The 20,253-nt window shown below is 54.8% G+C and overlaps 1 protein-coding gene across 2 annotated transcripts in view; it reads left to right on the forward strand.

Annotated features, from left to right (window-relative positions):
* The first annotated feature begins 1,896 nt into the window (after window positions 1-1,896).
* Tp73 (tumor protein p73) overlaps window positions 1,897-20,253 on the forward strand; it is a 50,934-nt gene continuing 32,577 nt past the window's right edge. For both annotated transcript variants that reach the window (XM_035438868.1, XM_035438869.1), the window contains exons 1-2: window positions 1,897-1,958; window positions 2,426-2,546. In XM_035438868.1, the coding sequence (XP_035294759.1) occupies window positions 1,897-1,958; window positions 2,426-2,546 (183 nt within the window). The remainder of the gene's footprint in view (window positions 1,959-2,425; window positions 2,547-20,253) is intronic.

Raw genomic sequence — 20,253 nt, forward strand, 5'->3', positions numbered from 1 at the left:
ACCTGTCGAAGCAACAGACTCAGACACTAGGTGGCTCAGGACTGTTTGCACAGCTCATCTACACTGGGGTTTAAATCAGCCGCTCATCGCTGCTCATGGCCAAATGTCACTTACCATGTGCTCCGGCCACATGGCGTCTGTCAGCTCCTCTGCTGATGTTCCTGGCCCTCCACCCCATCTGGCAAACGTGGATAACGCTGCTATGAAGGGATCTGAGCTTTGCTGTCCATTTACTGTGTGACATGAGCCATGTCCTCTCCCTTTCTGAGCTTGGCAGAGTCAGTGTAAAAGGGAGAAAAGGACCAAGTGGCTCTTGGGGGCAGGACTTACAAGAGTGTCCTCTTGGGTCTGAGGGTGTTGGCTTAGCCTAACCGACCCCTTCACACCGTTCACTCCTCATCCACCAGCCTGGCCCAGCTGGCCAGCCCACCCTGACTAACGGCTCCTCACCGGAAGGGACAAGCCCCCCCCCCGCCCCCCCCCCCGGAACTGGTGAAGGCCAGTTTCTGCGAACCTTCCATGCTGGTTGGCCAATGCTTTGTGAAAACCTTCGTAGTTGTGGTGGGTGGGAGGTGAGGAAAAATAAATCTTATTACTGAATAAGATGGGGCTGTGACACGCACAGGATACTTGTCCTGTCCTGCCCTCCCTTGCTGGCTGAGCCTCCATCCTCAGATTTTTCTTTGCCTATACTCAGCTGGGCTCAAGTACTGGCCCTTCCAGCTGGTGCCACATCTGTGGGGACCGATGGCCTGGCGCGTGCCATCTCTATATGCCACAGGCCTCTATGAGCAGCCGCCTGCCGGGGTCAGACAAAAGTGACAGATCTGCCCTGCCAGCCCCGGGCAAGTCTGGACTTGTTGGCTTGGCAGTACAGGGCTGGGCCAGGCTGGCTCCCAGGGCTCAGAAGGTTGCCCCAGGGAGCTGTTCCTCAGCTGGGGTGGGGGCAGCGGGCAGGTGGGCTGGGGTTCCCCTGCCCCACCCTCTTCCTGGGTGGAGTCTTTCTGTGTGGGAAGCTGTGCTAAGGAAATAGTGGGGAGAGAGCCAGTGAGTATTAGCTGGGGTCAGGGTAACCCTGCTCCCCTTTATCTCCTTGAGGAGGAGACCACCCACAGGTGACCACTGCAGGGCCATCTCGTGGCCTTGGCCTTAGACTCCACAGGGTGAAGCTTGCTTACCTGTGGGTCCCAGAGGACCCTGCCCCTCGTGAGTTCCACTACAGCCTGCACAGCGCTGTATCCCAGGCCTGGCTCCAGCAGGGGGCACCCTACCCATGCTCTTACTAAAAGTAATTAATGAAGTCTGAGCTGTCACAAGTCCTGGGCACCAGGGACAACCTTCCCCCACCAAACACACAACCAAGACCTGGCTTGGCCTAACCTTGGCCATATCTGTAGGCTGGGAACATGTCGGTGACAGTCCTGGCTTTTTTTTTTTTCTTTTTGCAACAACTGACCCAAGGCCCTGGAGACTAAATTGACTCACCCCACAGCATCTACACAAGGGGTGCCCTTGTTACCTGTTTTCCGGAGGCTGTTTCCTGTCTGTCCAGACCCCTTTCCATCTCAGAAGATTCTAGGAATGGCGTCTCTAAAGCCAAATTTTCCCCAGTCTTACTTCCTGAACCAGCGGTGGGATGCCTGAGGGGGAAAGGGTAGGGAGGAAAGGAAGGGAAGGGGGTCAGGAAGAAAGAGAATGAGAAGGAAGAGGGAGGCTCAGCGTTGGGGCGGGCGGCATGGGGGGAGAGCTGGGCCACTGCTCTGGGGCTTCCCCGCACTGCCATAGCCAGCCCTGTCCACTTCACTCCCCTGGTACTGAGGAAGGCAGAGGATGGGACTCCGTGGATACCCATGTTGTCTTTCTTCTCCCTCCAGAATGAGCCGCAGTGCCGGGGACATGGCCCAATCACCCTCCTCCCCTGGCGAGGGAGCCACCTTTGAGCATCTGTGGAACTCTCTGTGAGTATGGAGACACCCACCCCCTGCACACACACACACACACACACACACACACACACACACACACACACACACACACACGGCTTGATTGGCTTTGGCTGGCTTGGAACAGGTTAGAAGAGGGCTCTGCCATGGCCTAGATGCATATGACCGACAGGCATGGTCTGTCCTCCGGCCAGTTCTCTGCATGGCTCTGGGCAGGAGAAGTCCAGGGTACAGAGACCATGTATGTGAAGCAGTTTCTTCCCAGTACTATCAGGCCTGAGGGGCAAGCCAAGGGCTTGTGGGCATGGTGGGGGCTGGGGTAGGAAAGCTCCTACCCCAGAAGATGGGGGGACAGATGATCAATCTCTTGGACACACAAAGGCTGCCAGGATCCATGGGGTAGCCTGGTATCCTGAGCCAAGGGAAGTGCAGGGGATGCTGGACCAGATGCTAACAGCCAGTTTTCTTTCCCCACAACACAGGGAGCCAGACAGCACCTACTTTGACCTTCCCCAGCCCAGCAGGGGGAATAGCGAGGCAGTGGGCAGTGAGGAGACCAGCATGGATGTCTTCCACCTGCCGGGCATGACCTCCCCAGTAATGGTGAGTGGGTCAGTCCTTGATGAAGACTGGACGCTGGTAATACATGTGGGTTAGCTTTCCTTGGCAACCAAGTGCAACAGGGAAGCCAGGGCTTTGGGTTAGTCGGGCCACTTCAAATTATAAAGAAGTAAATATATAACCAGCTCATGTTATGTCCTAGGTAGGAATGAATTCGAACATAATTGGATCCAGTGGTAGGAAGAGCCTCAGGCCTGGCTGGGCCCCCATGTTTCCCATCTGCCTCTTTTACTCAGTTCTTTCTTTGTTTTTTTCCTGGGGTATGAAGTGGAGGTTTCTGTTCCACCAGGTCCTGACACCCTTCAGCCCCAAATAAGCATCCAGAGACATAATTATCAAACTGTTGGCTGATGGCTAGGGCTTCTTATTGGCTCTGTCTTAATTATTAACCCATAACTATTAACCTATGTATGTTCTTGGCTTACCGGAGAATGCCCAAACCTGTTACTCCTTTGGCAGCTACACGGCATCTCTTGGCTGCCTCTATTGTCCCAGCATTCTCCTTGTCTCCTAGCCCTGCCTATCTTCCTGCCTTTCCTGGCCAATCAGTGTTTTATTCATCAACCAACAAGAGAAATGTATATACAGAAGAGCATTCCCCATCAGAGGTGCCTTTGCTTTGAGGCAGCCTCACCCCCCAGAGAGAAGGGAGTTGGGATTCTTCAACAACTCAAGGCCCTGTAGAGAGGACACCTCTCTTTTCCCATTGCCTAGAAAACCTGCTCCGTGTTGATCTGAGTATGCTTGCTGCCATCACCTCTGAGCTATCCCTTTCTTTCTGATTGACCCATGTCCCTATATCTACCTCTGGACCAGGTCAGGATGGAGGGCAGTGAGCTAAGCTCTCTATATTAGAAGGGGAAAAAGTGGTCAGTGAGAGCAGTGGCTCCATTCCCCATCGTGGGGGCTCTCCTTCCCGGGACCAGGGTGAGCGCCAAGCAGCCAATGTGGTCTCCTACTGGGAGATCCTCTTGTCAAGAATGCAAGCCACAGTAGTTAGTGAGGTTCTGTCCCTGCCTCACTCTCTGGCTACCACTGCCATGTCCTGGTGATGCCAGGAGCTAGAGGGAGGAGTCTGGTGCATGCAAGAAGGGGCATGTGAAGACCTCTAGTCCCAAGGAGGCCCTTTGAGGTCTTCTGTCCTCAACACCCCACACACACTGGACCACCAGGGTGCTGGGATCCCACAAGACATGGGGCTGGGAAGGTGTCAGGTGGGGACTTGTTGGAGGAACCCTGCAAGCACATGAGGGAAGAGCAAAGCCCAGGCCAAGTTGGCACATGTCAGCTGCAGAGGCACTGGAGAGCTGAGCAGGTCTCCAGTACAGCCTCCCTTCCATGAGCATCTGGTGGGCAATGTGCCGGAGGGCCAGGGGCTGCAGAGGCAGGGGAAGTGTGAGGCTAACCCCTATCTTGGAAGGGGAAGCCTGGCCACCTTGGGCATCAGTGAACAAGAGGCCCATGGAGATCCAGCTGTAAGAATGAATGTACAGCCAGGCTGAAGGGTCAGGAGGCAGCTCCTTGTCCCCCGCTCTCTGTAGAGGGTGAATTCTGGACAGGGCCCACTGGTCCCCGTGGAGCTGGGAAAAGACTGACTCCTATAGTGGCAGCCCCAATGGGCAGGGGTCTTTCGGGTGTCATCCTGGAGATGTCCATGTCTCTGAGCTCTGTCTGCCCAGCCCTGGTCTCTGCCTACTCAGGAGCCTGTCTCAGCGTGGTAGCTCACCCTCATTCAACACCTGTGAGTGTTCGTTTTACAGGCAAAGAAAGGGGTCCAGAGGTAGATATAGGGACATGGGTCAATCAGAAAGAAAGGGATAGCTCAGAGGTGATGGCAACAAGCATACTCAGATCAACACGGAGCAGGTTTTCTAGGCAATGGGAAAAGACAGGTGTCCTCTCTACAGGGCCTTGAGTTGTTGGAGAATCCCAACTCCCTTCTCTCTGGGGGGTGAGGGCAGAGGATAGCCTTGCAGCATGGCAAGAAATATAATTCCCCATCCTGCCTGCTGTCCCTTAGAGACAAGATCTCCCCCTTCATCATCTAGGATGTCTGTGTCTTCCAGTCTAGAGGGACAGGAGATGGCTACCAGGCTTACACAAAGACTTTATAGATGCCTGCCTTGGGAATGCTGGAAGCTGCCACCCCCCAACCCAAGCTTCCCAGCCCATGACTGAGGAGAGAGTCCCCTGAGACCCCACTGACCTACCTTGGTAGAGTCTTGGGACTGAAGGGGGCGCGGGGAACAGTCCCAGACCCCTGAGGCTAGGGATATGGTACCCACCCCTGGCCCTAAGGATGCCCAATGTAAACATGCCGGCAAGGTGCTCATGAGATCTCACCTGCTGGGGCATGCTGCTCCCAGCAGGGGTAACTCGGGTGGGGCACAACGCCTCCACAAACAAGGGGCCCGCTTTGTCAGGTAGCAACATGCCTTGCAGTAAAGCCATGGATGAAATTCCTGGGTGCACAGCTCAGCTCCTGGAAGTGGGAATTCCCTGGAACCAGGACTTCCTGGCCTCCCTTCAGCAGGCTTCCTCTGACCCTTATGTCCAGTCCTCTCGAGAGACAGCTACTGGCCCAGCAGCTTCCTGTATGTTCAGCTGCTCTGATAGCAAAAGAGCAAGGCTCAGAGATAAGCGATGTCTAGGGCCATCCAGCTTCGGTGCTACAGAGCTCATCAGCAAGAAGGTGGCCTTGCCACTACTGGCAGAGTGCTGTGGGGGGCTGTGGGGAACTGCAGGGGGGCACTAGATGTTGCATACCATTTGATCTCATAAATGACGTGGTTGATTACAGCTTATCAGGATCACAGTGGCTAGGGAAGAAGGGGACAGCCTGACACTTGTTCCCAGAGCAAGGTGAGGTGGCCAGTGATGGGATTCCTAGCTGTCATCTGAGTCCAGTGATACATGGGATGGAGGTGGCTATGGAAATAACAGTTTGGGGTGCATCTGTGTGGGAGTGGTTTGGGGACTTACAAAGTCCCTCATTGTAGGGTGGGGCTCTAAGGGAGCAGTGGTCAGGGCACAGACTAGAGTGAGCTCCTAGTCTGGGGAAGCCACAGACACTGGGCAGCCTGCAGAGACCCACACTCTGGGTGTGGGTAGGTGTGAGCTGGGTGGGTGCTCTTCTATGTCTATGGTCTGAAGCCCAGGAGTTGAGGTTAATGACACACACTCGGGGATTCTGAAGTGTGATGGGCATCAGAGGGAGGAGTTGGCCTGCAATCTGGGCACAGAGGGGAGGGTACTGTGCACGTGCCATGGACTCACTTGTGGGCTCTGTCTGTTCCTTTCAAGCAGAACATCGGCACAGAGTGAAGCCCCAGCCTCACACTCCAAGGTCTGCAGCAGCTTCTAAAGCATTGAGTGGCTTTTAAGAGAATGACTGAGTGTTATGATCTTAGAGTCCAGAGGGATTGGCAAGTAACAGAGAGGAAGCGGTGCTAACAAGGCTGGCGTATCTGGGCCCATTCACCACTGTGGCTGGATGGGAGCTCCCGAGTGCTAGCCCCATCCCCGAGAACTCCAGCCCAGTCTCTGGCTGGGTCCAGTAAAAGGAATACTACCCAGGCTTGTTCTCAGGTCAGTGGGCAGTTCTGGCATCTGGGATACTGAAGGCTCTCAGGAACCTTACCTCCTGTGTCCTCAGGTACCCTTACCCACCCTCCACAGACGCTCACTCAGTGCTGATTGGTACCTAGTTGTTCCTATGTGCTGGTCATCCCCACCCAAATACCAGGATAGTCCAGCAAAGGTGGCCTGGCGTAAGCCAGTACAGTCCTTGGACAGGTGGGACATCTCTTCCTTTCAATGGTTTATTCTGTGCCCAAGGGACTTCGAGTGGGAGATTGCTTTCTATCACATGGGAGGTCTTGAGCAGGTCTACCAGGAGGTCTGGAGCAGGTCTACCAGGAGGTCCTGAGCAGGTCTACCAGGAGGTCTTGAGCAGGTCTACCAGGAGGTCTTGAGCAGGTCTACCAGGAGGTCTTGAGCAGGTCTACCAGGAGGTCTGGAGCAGATCTACCAGGAGGTCCTGAGCAGGTCTACCAGGAGGTCCTGAGCAGGTCTACCAGGAGGTCCTGAGCAGGACTATCAGGACGTCTGGAGCATGTCTACCAGGAGGTCTTGAGCAGGTCTACCAGGAGGTCTTGAGCAGATCTACCAGGAGGTCTGGAGCAGGTCTACCAGGAGGTCCTGAGTAGATCTACCAGGAGGTCTTGAGCAGGTCTACCAGGAGGTCTTGAGCAGGTCTACCAGGAGTCTGGAGCATGTCTACCAGGAGGTCTTGAGCAGGTCTACCAGGAGGTCTTGAGCAGGTCTACCAGGAGTCTGGAGCATGTCTACCAGGAGGTCTTGAGCAGGTCTACCAGGAGGTCTTGAGCAGGTCTACCAGGAGGTCCTGAGCAGGTCTACCAGGAGGTCTTGAGCAGGTCTACCAGGAGGTCCTGAGCAGATCTACCAGGAGGTCCCGAGCAGGTCTACCAGGAGGTCTTAAGCAGATCTACCAGGAGGTCTTGAGCAGGTCTACCAGGAGGTCCTGAGCAGATCTACCAGGAGGTCCTGAGCAGGTCTACCAGGAGGTCTTGAGCAGGTCTACCAGGAGGTCTTGAGCAGGTCTATCAGGAGGTCTGGAGCATGTCTACCAGGAGATCTTGAGCAGGTCTACCAGGAGGTCTGGCGCATGTCTACCAGGAGGTCTGGAGCAGGTCTACCAGGAGGTCTGGAGCAGATCTACCAGGAGGTCCTGAGCAGGTCTACCAGGAGGTCCTGAGCAGGTCTACCAGGAGGTCCTGAGCAGGACTATCAGGACGTCTGGAGCATGTCTACCAGGAGGTCTTGAGCAGGTCTACCAGGAGGTCTTGAGCAGATCTACCAGGAGGTCTTGAGCAGGTCTACCAGGAGGTCCTGAGCAGGTCTACCAGGAGGTCTTGAGCAGGTCTACCAGGAGGTCTTGAGCAGGTCTACCAGGAGGTCTTGAGCAGGTCTACCAGGAGGTCTTGAGCAGGTCTACCAGGAGGTCTTAAGCAGATCTACCAGGAGGTCTTGAGCAGGTCTACCAGGAGGTCCTGAGCAGATCTACCAGGAGGTCCTGAGCAGGTCTACCAGGAGGTCTTGAGCAGGTCTACCAGGAGGTCTTGAGCAGGTCTATCAGGAGGTCTGGAGCATGTCTACCAGGAGATCTTGAGCAGGTCTACCAGGAGGTCTGGCGCATGTCTACCAGGAGGTCTGGAGCAGGTCTACCAGGAGGTCTGGAGCAGATCTACCAGGAGGTCCTGAGCAGGTCTACCAGGAGGTCCTGAGCAGGTCTACCAGGAGGTCCTGAGCAGGACTATCAGGACGTCTGGAGCATGTCTACCAGGAGGTCTTGAGCAGGTCTACCAGGAGGTCTTGAGCAGATCTACCAGGAGGTCTTGAGCAGGTCTACCAGGAGGTCCTGAGCAGATCTACCAGGAGGTCTTGAGCAGGTCTACCAGGAGGTCTTGAGCAGGTCTACCAGGAGGTCTTGAGCATGTCTACCAGGAGGTCTTGAGCAGGTCTACCAGGAGGTCTTGAGCAGGTCTACCAGGAGTCTGGAGCATGTCTACCAGGAGGTCTTGAGCAGGTCTACCAGGAGGTCTTGAGCAGGTCTACCAGGAGGTCCTGAGCAGGTCTACCAGGAGGTCTTGAGCAGGTCTACCAGGAGGTCCTGAGCAGATCTACCAGGAGGTCCCGAGCAGGTCTACCAGGAGGTCTTAAGCAGATCTACCAGGAGGTCTTGAGCAGGTCTACCAGGAGGTCCTGAGCAGATCTACCAGGAGGTCCTGAGCAGGTCTACCAGGAGGTCTTGAGCAGGTCTACCAGGAGGTCTTGAGCAGGTCTATCAGGAGGTCTGGAGCATGTCTACCAGGAGATCTTGAGGCAGGTCTACCAGGAGGTCTGGCGCATGTCTACCAGGAGGTCTGGAGCAGGTCTACCAGGAGGAGGTCTACCAGGAGAGAGGTCTACCAGGAGGTGAGCAGGGTCTATCAGGACGTCTGGAGCATGTCTACCAGGAGGTCTTGAGCAGGTCTACCAGGAGGTCTCTGAGCAGATCTACCAGGAGGTCTCTGAGGAGGTCTACCAGGAGGTGAGCAGGTCTACCAGGAGGCAGATCTACCAGGAGGTCTTGAGCAGGTCTACCAGGAGGTCTTGAGCAGGTCTACCAGGAGGTCAGCATGTCTACCAGGAGGTCTCTGAGAGCAGATCTACCAGGAGGTCTTGAGCAGGTCTACCAGGAGGAGGTCTACCAGGAGTCTGAGCAGGTCTACCAGGAGGTCTTGTCTACCAGGAGGTCTTGAGCAGGTCTACCAGGAGGTCTTGAGCAGGTCTACCAGGAGGTCTACCAGGAGGTCCTGAGCAGGTCTACCAGAGCAGGTCTACCTTGAGCAGGTCTACCAGGAGGTCCTGAGCAGATCTACCAGGAGGTCTTGAGCAGGTCTACCAGGAGGTCTTGAGCAGGTCTATCAGGAGGTCTGGAGCATGTCTACCAGGAGATCTTGAGCAGGTCTACCAGGAGGTCTGGCGCATGTCTACCAGGAGGTCTGGAGCAGGTCTACCAGGAGGTCTGGAGCAGATCTACCAGGAGGTCCTGAGCAGGTCTACCAGGAGGTCCTGAGCAGGTCTACCAGGAGGTCCTGAGCAGGACTATCAGGACGTCTGGAGCATGTCTACCAGGAGGTCTTGAGCAGGTCTACCAGGAGGTCTTGAGCAGATCTACCAGGAGGTCTTGAGCAGGTCTACCAGGAGGTCCTGAGCAGATCTACCAGGAGGTCTTGAGCAGGTCTACCAGGAGGTCTTGAGCAGGTCTACCAGGAGGTCTTGAGCATGTCTACCAGGAGGTCTTGAGCAGGTCTACCAGGAGGTCTTGAGCAGGTCTACCAGGAGTCTGGAGCATGTCTACCAGGAGGTCTTGAGCAGGTCTACCAGGAGGTCTTGAGCAGGTCTACCAGGAGGTCCTGAGCAGGTCTACCAGGAGGTCTTGAGCAGGTCTACCAGGAGGTCCTGAGCAGATCTACCAGGAGGTCCCGAGCAGGTCTACCAGGAGGTCTTAAGCAGATCTACCAGGAGGTCTTGAGCAGGTCTACCAGGAGGTCCTGAGCAGATCTACCAGGAGGTCCTGAGCAGGTCTACCAGGAGGTCTTGAGCAGGTCTACCAGGAGGTCTTGAGCAGGTCTATCAGGAGGTCTGGAGCATGTCTACCAGGAGATCTTGAGCAGGTCTACCAGGAGGTCTGGCGCATGTCTACCAGGAGGTCTGGCGCATGTCTACCAGGAGGTCTGGAGCAGGTCTACCAGGAGGTCTGGAGCAGATCTACCAGGAGGTCCTGAGCAGGTCTACCAGGAGGTCCTGAGCAGGTCTACCAGGGAGGTCTTGAGCAGGTCTACCAGGAGGTCTTGAGCAGATCTACCAGGAGGTCTTGAGCAGGTCTACCAGGAGTCCTGAGCAGATCTACCAGGAGGTCTTGAGCAGGTCTACCAGGAGGTCTTGAGCAGGTCTACCAGGAGGTCTTGAGCATGTCTACCAGGAGGTCTTGAGCAGGTCTACCAGGAGGTCTTGAGCAGGTCTACCAGGAGTCTGGAGCATGTCTACCAGGAGGTCTTGAGCAGGTCTACCAGGAGGTCTTGAGCAGGTCTACCAGGAGGTCCTGAGCAGGTCTACCAGGAGGTCTTGAGCAGGTCTACCAGGAGGTCCTGAGCAGATCTACCAGGAGGTCCCGAGCAGGTCTACCAGGAGGTCTTAAGCAGATCTACCAGGAGGTCTTGAGCAGGTCTACCAGGAGGTCCTGAGCAGATCTACCAGGAGGTCCTGAGCAGGTCTACCAGGAGGTCTTGAGCAGATCTACCAGGAGGTCTCGAGCAGGTCTACCAGGAGGTCTTAAGCAGATCTACCAGGAGGTCTTGAGCAGGTCTACCAGGAGGTCCTGAGCAGATCTACCAGGAGGTCCTGAGCAGGTCTACCAGGAGGTCTTGAGCAGGTCTACCAGGAGGTCTTGAGCAGGTCTATCAGGAGGTCTGGAGCATGTCTACCAGGAGATCTGGAGCAGGTCTACCAGAAGTAGCTGTAGTACATCCTTAAAACTACATGATGCCCTTCACCCCACCTTAATGGCTTGCAGAAGCTGGTGCAGTCAGTGACTTAAAGCTCTCACATGCCTCTGAGTCTCCATGTCCTTACTTGTAAAGTTGGGATGATGGAAGGGGCTAGAACAGAAAGGATGCTGGGAGATGTGCAGAACCCCTGAGGAGTACCAGCTGATGCTGAGTACCAGCTCACCTGCCTGGCCTTGTGTGGAAGGGCAGGCTGGACCTTGACATCTGACCATGTCCTTATCTTACTTGAGAAGACTGCATTGTGGGGTTAAAGAATATGGGGTTAAAGGAGCTGCTGGGATCCTAGTGGGTCTTGGAAGAGTCCAGGCTTGGTGAGGGAAGCCATGAGCTTCCATGGTCTGAGATTCCTGTGGCCATGTGGACGATGTAGCAGAGTCTAGAAGGTTGTGATGGGTAGAGGGGAATTGAAGAGCCCCAAGGCTAAGTATCCTGGGTTTGTAGTCCCTCCCCCAGCCTTGTAAGCTGCGAAGACCTCAAGGTCCTTTAGTCTTCTAGATCTCAGTGGCTTGAAGATGGAGGTTTCTGTCCCACCTGGTCCCGTAGTGAATTAGCCCCAAATAAACACACAAAGACTTATATTAAGTATAAAATGTTTGGCTGATGGCTTAGGCTTCTTATCGGCTAGCTCTTTCTTAATTATTATTAACCCATTTCTATTAATCTATGTATTGCCATGAGGTTGTGGTTTACCCATAATCCGGCATGTTACTCCTTCAGCAGCATGGTGTCTCTTGGCCGCCTCTCTCTGCCTTCCTCTCCCCAGCCTTCTCCTGGTCTGGTAGCCCTGCCTATGCTTTCTGCTTGGCTACTTTAAAATGGGGAGATGGGTACCCTCAGGGAGTGACAGTGAGGGCACAGATGAGGTCCTGTGGTCCCCAGACTGTTTCCTTGAAGATCCTGTACAGTTTGCCAAGCAAGGCCATTGGGACCTTGAGCTCGTTCTGCTCCTTGTCCAATTTGGCGTCTGCTTGTACAGTTCCTTGCCCCTCCCTGGCAGTGGTCTTCAGCTCTGGACATCCTTGAAGATTCCAGGTGGTTTACAGAAACCACGCTTTAAAACAGGCCCTGGTAGCTGGTTGTGGCGGCACATGCCTAAAATCCCAGCCCCTGGGTAGCACATGGAGAGGAATCTCAAATTTGAAGCCAACCTGATCTACGTAGGGAGACCCTGTCTCAAAAGTGGAATGACACCCTGTCCAACAAGAGGAGAACTCAGAGAACCCTCTCCCAGGTACTGCATAGGGTGAGCTGAGGGGCCCATGCCAAAGGCTGGGGCTGGGGATGACTGACTGATCCAGCCTGTCCTAGGATACCCAGCAAGATTGAGAGGCTCTGGATGCTGCTGCTGCTGCTGCTGCTGCTGCTGCTGCTGCTGCTGGTGTGTGTGTTTCTGTGTGTCTGTGTGTGTATGCTGCCATGTGTATGTGCATGCTGCCATGTGTGTGTGTGTGTGTGTGTGTGTGTGTGTGTGTGTATGTATGCTGCTGTGTGTGTGTCTGTGAGTATGCTGCCGTGTGTGTGTGTGTGTGTGTGTGTGTGTGTGTGTGTATGCTGCCATGTGTATGTGCATGCTGCCATGTGTGTGTCTGTGTGTGTGTGTGTATGCTGCTGTGTGTGTGTGTGAGTATGCTGCCGTGTGTGTGTGTGTGTGTGTGTGTGTGTGTGTGTGTATGCTGCCATGTGTATGTGCATGCTGCCATGTGTGTGTCTGTGTGTGTGTGTGTGTGTGTATGCTGGTGTGTGTGTGTGTGTGTGTGTGTGTGTGTGTGTGTGTGCTGCTGTGTGTGTGTGTGTGTGAGTATGCTGCCGTGTGTGTGTGTGTGTGTGTGTGTGTGTGTGTGTATGCTGCCATGTGTATGTGCATGCTGCCATGTGTGTGTCTGTGTGTGTGCGTGTGTGTGTGTATGCTGCCATGTGTATGTGCATGCTGCCATGTGTGTGTCTGTGTGTGTGTCTGTGTGTGTGTCTGTGAGTATGCTGCCGTGTGTGTGTGTGTGTGTGTGTGTGTGTGTGTGTGTATGCTGCCATGTGTATGTGCATGCTGCCATGTGTGTGTGTGTGTGTGTGTGTATGTATGCTGCTGTGTGTGTGTCTGTGAGTATGCTGCCGTGTGTGTGTGTGTGTGTGTGTGTGTGTGTGTGTGTATGCTGCCATGTGTATGTGCATGCTGCCATGTGTGTGCTGTGTGTGTGTGTGTATGCTGCTGTGTGTGTGTGTGTGTATGTGTATGTGTGTGTGTGTGTGTGTGTATGCTGCTGTGTGAGTATGCTGCCGTGTGTGTGTGTGTGTGTGTGTGTGTGTGTGTGTGTATGCTGCCATGTGTATGTGCATGTTGTGTGTGCCATGTGTGTGTCTGTGTGTGTGTGTGTATGCTGCTGTGTGTGTGTGTTGTGAGTATGCTGCCCTGTGTGTATGTGTGTGTGTGTGTGTGTGTGTGTGTGTGTGTGTGTGTGTGTCTGTGTGTGTGAGGGGGGGAAGAAGGAGGTGTCTCTTCTGCCCAAGAGAAGGACACACATGGGCCTTGTGTATGTATCTTTGGGGCATGTAGGTCAGGAAGGATATACCTTTGCAAGGAGAATTGACAGAGAAGGGTGGATCTAAGTTGGGGACAGGGACCAGGTTCAAAGTAGTCCACTCGGGGACCCCAAGCCTATCCACCACCGATAGTGGTTCCTGGCCACCCTTACCTTGACAGGCTTTGGTGGTAAGAGGGTCTTACGTGCACAGCACCAAACTCAACTGACCTCCAACTTTCCCCACTCCAAGGTCCCAGGGGAAGAGGACAAAGCCCCCAGCAGGGTCAGGACACAGTGTGTTTGCTCCTAAGCCAACACACCACACTCAGGCACATGCCTCTCTTGATAAACTCTCTCTAGTATGTGTTGTAGAAAGAGAAACAGGAGCCTGCAGAACTCCACTCTCCTGCCTCAGCTGTGAGGGTTCTGCAGGAGCAGTCAGCAAGGGGAAGCCAGTGAGAGACACAGATGCAGGTACTAAGACCCCTGTCATTATGGGGGTCACCTGAGGACCCCTGTCATTATGGGGGTCACCTGAGGACCCCTGCCACCATGGGGGTGCCTGAGGACCCCTGTCACTATGGCAGACACCTGAGGGCCCCTGCCACTACCTGGGGCTACCTAAGGGCCCCTGACACTACCTGGGGGCACCTGAGGGCCTCTGACACTTCCTTGGGGTACCTGAGGACCCCTGCCACCATGGGGACACCTGAGGACCCCTGTCACTACCTGGGGGCACCTGAGGACCCCTGTCACTATGGTGGACACCTGAGGTCCCGTGACACTACCTGGGTGTACCTGAGGCAGACAGACAGACCACCTAGGAGGAGGCAGAAGCCAGGCTGGGGGTAGAGGCTGCAGTGGAAAGGAAAGCTCAGAGCTGGACACGCTTTCCCTCACGGGGCTGATAGCCTTCTCTGGTAGTGTGGGCACGAGCTCTTGCTGAAGTTCTCCTCTGCACTGACTCTCCCTTCAATTTCTCCCTTGGATATTTGTAAAACCTACATAACAGTTGATTGATGAGGATTCAGAGCTGCTGAGGGACACAGTCCCCTAAACCCCATTCTGGAAACTGAAGGAGCAGCCTGTCCACCTCCTGGGGTGGGAGACTGCAAACCTGTCCCTTAGCCCCCACAATGGGAGGCTGCAGCTGCCCCCAGGGCCCCCTGAGCAGTGTTTCCTGGGAGATTGCCTCCTCCAAAATTCGACTGGCAAACTGACTTTATTGTTTATAGCTGACTTATGAGCAGGGCAGATCTGGTGCAGTTTGTGGCCCCAACCACAACCAAACCAGGTGGAGCTGTGGCTCTCGGGCCAGTGTAGGGCTGAGGATAAAGTGGAGTATCTCCCTGCTGCTTCTGTGGACCCCAGAACTCTGAATAGGAACTATAGCTACAGCCCCACCCTCTGCCCAAGCCCAGATACCCCCAGCTCTCTGGAGAGGCAGAAGGTGGTTTGGAATTTGGCAAGAAAGGGCTGGAAAGACTCAGTCTTGATGCCATCTCTGCATCTTCTCGAACATCTGTGGGGCTCAAGCTATTGTGTTTTAGGGGGCCTGGAAATTCAGTGCTAATGTCCACTTTCACAGGACACACATCTGTTGTAGACAAGAAGAGTTCAGGTTCCTCTGCCAAAGGTGACTTCATGGTTGAAACAGACCTGAAACTCAGATGCCCCCAGACAAAAGAGCAGTGGTGACCACCATACAATCCCCACTAGGCAGACGCTGATGTAGAGCCCTTGGTTGTGCAAGGTCCGTGGTGGCTGAGATGCATTCTAAAGGGGTCCCTCAGGAGTTCTCTTTGGTGGCCGGGGGGGGGCATGTCCCTGCTTTCTGGGCTTAGCTAGAGCCAGGATGAAATATCTATAAGGCAATGCTATGGGTTCTTTGACTCCGCCCACCACTTTGAGAGCTTGACTCTGTGCCTGGCTCTCCACAGGTGCCCTGGAACAAGATGCTGGTGCATCTTTCCTCTATTCAGACCTTGGGGTGGTCCCTACGGGTCCACAGTTCCCTGGGAGGAGGCAGGTTCTCTCACCTGGGTTGCCAAGCCTGGCAGCACCATCTCTTCCTTGAGGGTGGCCACGCCCTGGCTATCAAGGTCTCCAAGACCAGGGCTGACTGCTCATGCCATATAGCAGTGGCTACTTATAGTTGACAGCCACAGCCCCCAGAGCCTTCCCTGGGCGGCAGCTTAGAAGGAGCACGGTGGGAGCGAATGATCTCTGAGCTAGCCACTGACCCCCGCATCCCCACTGCTCCCCCTGTGCAGCCTTCTTGGTGCGGTCCAAGACATCTCCGGGCAAGCTGAGGCCTGCCCTGTGTTGATGAATAATCATGAGGAATAAAGGGGTGGACCCCGGTTTGTTGTTGGATGCAGCCAGTTGACAGAAATAAGGGAGATAGGCAGGGTGAGAATGCCAAGCCTCAGCTCACACGCTCCTGAGCATCCTCTGCTCCTGCCTTCCTAGCCACAGAGCCTCACCCCCTCAGTCCACCCCAGCGGGAAGCCACCAATCTGCCCCTACCCCACCCAGCCACCCAGACCCATGCCTCGTCCCGCGGCACACCAGCTCCTCAGCGTGTGCAGACCCCCACGAGCCTACCATGCTTTACGTCGGTGACCCCATGAGACACCTTGCCACGGTAGGTGTGCTGCGCCTGGTGGCGGGTCTGCTTGGACACCAGGTGCCATGCATCTCAGGGTCTTGGCAGGACCTGCTGTGGTGGGGGTTCATAGAGACAGTCTCACCTGTCTCCCTGGTCAGGTGCCTGCTACCAGTTGGGGTGACCAGAGGCATCGGGAAGGCTGAAGGCGGATCCTGGGCTGGAGGGTGGACAGCCTTGGTTCTGCTCATCCTGTGATGGCTCTTGAGGACCAGCAGCTTCTGGCTGGGCAGTGAGTGGGAAGCCGGATGGGAGGCTCGGCTGGTGTCTGATCAGGGTGGGTGAGCTACTGCCCCTACCTTGTGAGCTGGGTAACCCTGAGACAGCTTTTGAGGCTGGTGGTTCTGGCCACGCTCAGGGTTCCAGAGCTATCCTGTCCTGCCTACCCAGCTGCTGGGGGAGCTCATGCAAAGAGGTCATCTTTGCTTTGGGCTTTCGAGTGAAGCTGCCCCGCCCTGCCGAGAGCATCGTCTCCTGGGAATTTGTTCACTTGACAGCACAGATGGGGCATTTCTCATAGCCATGGGCTCTTCCCAATGTGGGTGTGAACTCCGAGGCACAGACGGGCTGGACCCCAAGGCTTCCTGTTGCTTCTCTCATTCAGGTACAGTTAGCCTGGCAGAAGGGCAGAAGGCAGAAGGCAGAAGGGGCCACAACCTGTGCTTGTCCTGAGCCCAAGGGACTTGGGCTCATTTCCAGACTTGCCAGGTCCCTGGGGTCAAGCAGACACCAGGCTGCTAATTGAGCAGATGGAGGCTGTGGTACAGCTGCCCCACATAGGGCTATTCCTCCTTTAGAGGAGCAGGGAGAGGAAGGGCCATCGGCAATACACTGCGCAGGGACCCTGCAATGGGTAAAGAACCATGGGCAGAGTTCAGATGTGCCCAGGACAGGAGTCATGAGCACAGCCGCAAATGTCTTTGTGAAAGACCAGAGATCTTTGGAGAGCTACAGCTCCTGGCAGTGTGAACAGAGCACACACACACACACACACACACACACACACACACACACACACACACACACACATGCTCACACACATGCACACACACATACACTCATGCTCACACAATGCACATAAACATACACTCATGCTCTCTCACACACACACACATGCTCACACACATGCACATACACTCATGCTCTCTCTCACACACACATGCACTCATACACGCACACACGCACATGTGTGTGCACATACATCCATGCATGAACATGTGTTGGGAGGCATACTGGCGTAGCTCCAAGGGACAGCAATTCCATCCTTGTCCCCACCTTCACACCTGAAATCCAAGGAGAGGGTTCCCTTCCTTCCTCTGTCGTCCTCACCCACACACCCATTGATTCATCTGTCCACCCATGTGTCATTATGGCTGTCAGCCTAAGCTCCCCAGGCTGCAGCCTTCAAATCTCACACTCAGGTCTGGGCTGTATAGTTTACTGACCTCTGGGGCATCCAGCTGCCATATCTGGAATCTCAGGGAACTCCTAACTTGCTAATCTGGAAGCCAGAGAGCAGAAGGACTCTAGGACCTTTGTCCTCTAATGGAACAGGCACCCCTCCCCACGAGAAAGACCGAATGCAGGTTGAGTCATGGTTCTTCATGGATGCCCTTCCTGAGGCAAATAGGAGGCAGAGATCCACTGTCAGGGCCACACAGAGACCTGCTTCTAAAATAATCAGAGACCCCCATCCTGCTGCCACTGCCCTAGGTCCCAGAACCAGCAACGGCTACTGTGTCATGCTATTTTTCTCTGTGTGTGTTATGTTGTTGTGGTGGTGCTGGTGGCAGCGGTGGCTGTGGCGGTGGTGGCTGTGGCGGTGGTGGCTGTGTGGTGGTGTGTATGTATGTATGTATGTGTTTATATGTGGGTGCAAGTGTAGGCTACAGGTGAACCTTGTGTATCACTCACTAGTATTTTGAGATAGTCTCTAACTTGAGCCTGGGGCATGCTGGGTACACTGGACTGTCTGTCTGTCTGTCTCTGCCTCCCAGCACTAGAATTACACACCACCATGTCTGGCCCTTTACATGGCTACTAGGGATGGAACCCGGGTCCTCATTCTTTTGTGGCATGCACATCACTGACTGAGCCGTCTCCCCAACCCTGTGTTCTTTCTTTTTAGACCAAGGACAAGGACACTGTGGTTTTCTCTTATTCGTTGCATTAGCATGGCCACCACAAGTCCCCTATGCATTCGGCACAACACAGCAGTGCAGCCCTGGATTTGCTGGGGCTCCAAACTTCTCCCTCTGGGAGCTGGGCTGAGCCATCATCCTAACTGCGTGGGTGACTCGGTTTCCTTATTTCTTTGTGACCTTGTCTCAGTGATTGAGAGGACTGTGTAGGAGAGAGCAACCTTTGGCTTCGAGTGTATTAAAGCCACTGGTGTACCTTTTCCACCAGCCTGCCTTTGTTGTCCCTGCCACCTGGGAATCCGCAGGCAAGCCCTATCTTTGGAGAAGTGACTGATTTTCAAGGTGCTGTCCTATCCCTGGAAGGATTTTCTCATAAGTGTAACCCATCTTGATTTAGGGTTAGTGTGTGGGTTCAGACTTTGCCTCTGGTGCCACCAGCTGTGACTTTTGGGGAGTGAAGCCGTGTGCTGTAAGCGGGGCAGAGTCAGTACTGCCCTGACTCTGAAGTCTGCTCAGGCTGTAGAGATAATCTGTGAGGTCCCAATGAACACATCTCATGACTGCAAGAGTTGGGCATGAGCTCTTCCTCCTATGGCTTCCTATGCCCCTGACTCTGCTTCTCCCCCTTCTCCTTCCTCTCTCTCTCTCTCCAAGGGTAAAGAGTCTTCAATTATGTGATGCCCCAAAGCTCAAGTCCAGCCCCGAATGCAATGCAGGGTAGCCTTGGTCCTGCTGCATACAGGGAGCCCATTTACAGTGTAGAAAGGAGTTGAGGACCACTGGAGCTGGACCTGCTAGCCAGGATGAGATGAACAGGAACATGTTCTTAGTTTCTCCCTCAATTTCCAATTCTTCTGCGTGTACACACACACACACACACACACACACACACACACACACACACACACACAAAGACAGAGGGACAAGAAGGGGATGAGGGAGGGAGGGAAGAGAGAGAGAGAGAAAGAGAGAGAGAGAGAGAGAGAGAGAGAGAGAGAGAGAGAGAGAGAGAGAAAATGTTTTAATCTCTCCAAGATATAAGCAAGTGTGTATGCCCTGGTTCTTCCATGTCTGCTGTGTGGAGCGGGGCTCAGCTGTCTCTGCAGATCTGGCATCATGGTTGCATGACTGGTGAACCTGGCTGTTCTTCCTCCTAGCACAGCACATGTCAGCAAACAGTGGGGTATGAATACTGTATACTCTTGTGTGAGGTAGCAGGGATACACATGCGTGGCCCAGGTCTGGAGTCTGCCATGTGCCTGGAGCAAGGCTTCCCCCTTGCTCCTGCAGAAAGCCTGGTTTCTGGACCAGAGGAGCCCAAGGAATGGCCCCGAGTGCAACAGGAAAGGGCTGTAGGGTGAGGGGCGGAGCTGGCTTAGAAAGGCATGGTGCAGTGCTGGGAGCTGACCACAGGAGGGCAGAGCTGAGGCAGGGAGAGAGACGGGGTCCAGCATCTGGGGAGGGTGGGGTAGGAAATGAGGAGATTCTGTACTGGACTCGCTGACTGGCTGGATGTCAGGAAAGGCATGCATGAGAGTGACCTCAGGGGCTTTCTACTGTGGTGAAACCACGGGGGCCTCAGGAGTGAGAACTGAGCATTGCACCGTGGCTGTGCTCACCGTGGCTGTGCTCTGGGGCACATCCAAGTTGAAGAGTTGAGACAGAGAGAGTGGCTGGCGGGTAGGAGCTGGAGACAGTGTGGTGAAACAAGGAAAGGAAGGAGGAAGAGGGATCTGCCTGTCTGGTGGCTGGGACAGGGCATCTGTGGAGATGGCCAGGTGTAAGACCTGCAGAGTACCGAGACAGGGCTAGAGGACAAGGCCACATTGCCTTAGGAGCCCTGTATCAGTGCCAGAAAGACTGTAGGGTCCTGTGTGCAAGGTAGGCAAAGAACGTGACCACATGGACAGGGTGGCCACGTGGACACTGAGGTGTGGGAGTCGGGTGGGCCGAACGGTGTGGAGATGGACACAAGGTTTATTTAAGTTGGGGATGGGGAGCCGTGTGGCGGGTTGACGGGGAAGCAGTTCTGGGAAAGAAGCCACGTTAAGGAGAAGCCAGGAACCCTGCCTAGAACCACACCAGATCCCACAAGACCTTTGGGGACCAAGGGGCGGCTTCCTACGGGCTAGAAACCACAGTAGCCCTTGCCTTTCCCAGAATCCCACCCTACCTGGATGCCTGTTTCTGCCCCTTTGCTGGGCAGTGTCCTCCCTCATTTCCCAGAGC

Source organism: Cricetulus griseus, chromosome 2, assembly GCF_003668045.3.
Source record: "Cricetulus griseus strain 17A/GY chromosome 2, alternate assembly CriGri-PICRH-1.0, whole genome shotgun sequence".
Lineage (NCBI taxonomy): Eukaryota > Metazoa > Chordata > Mammalia > Rodentia > Cricetidae > Cricetulus > Cricetulus griseus.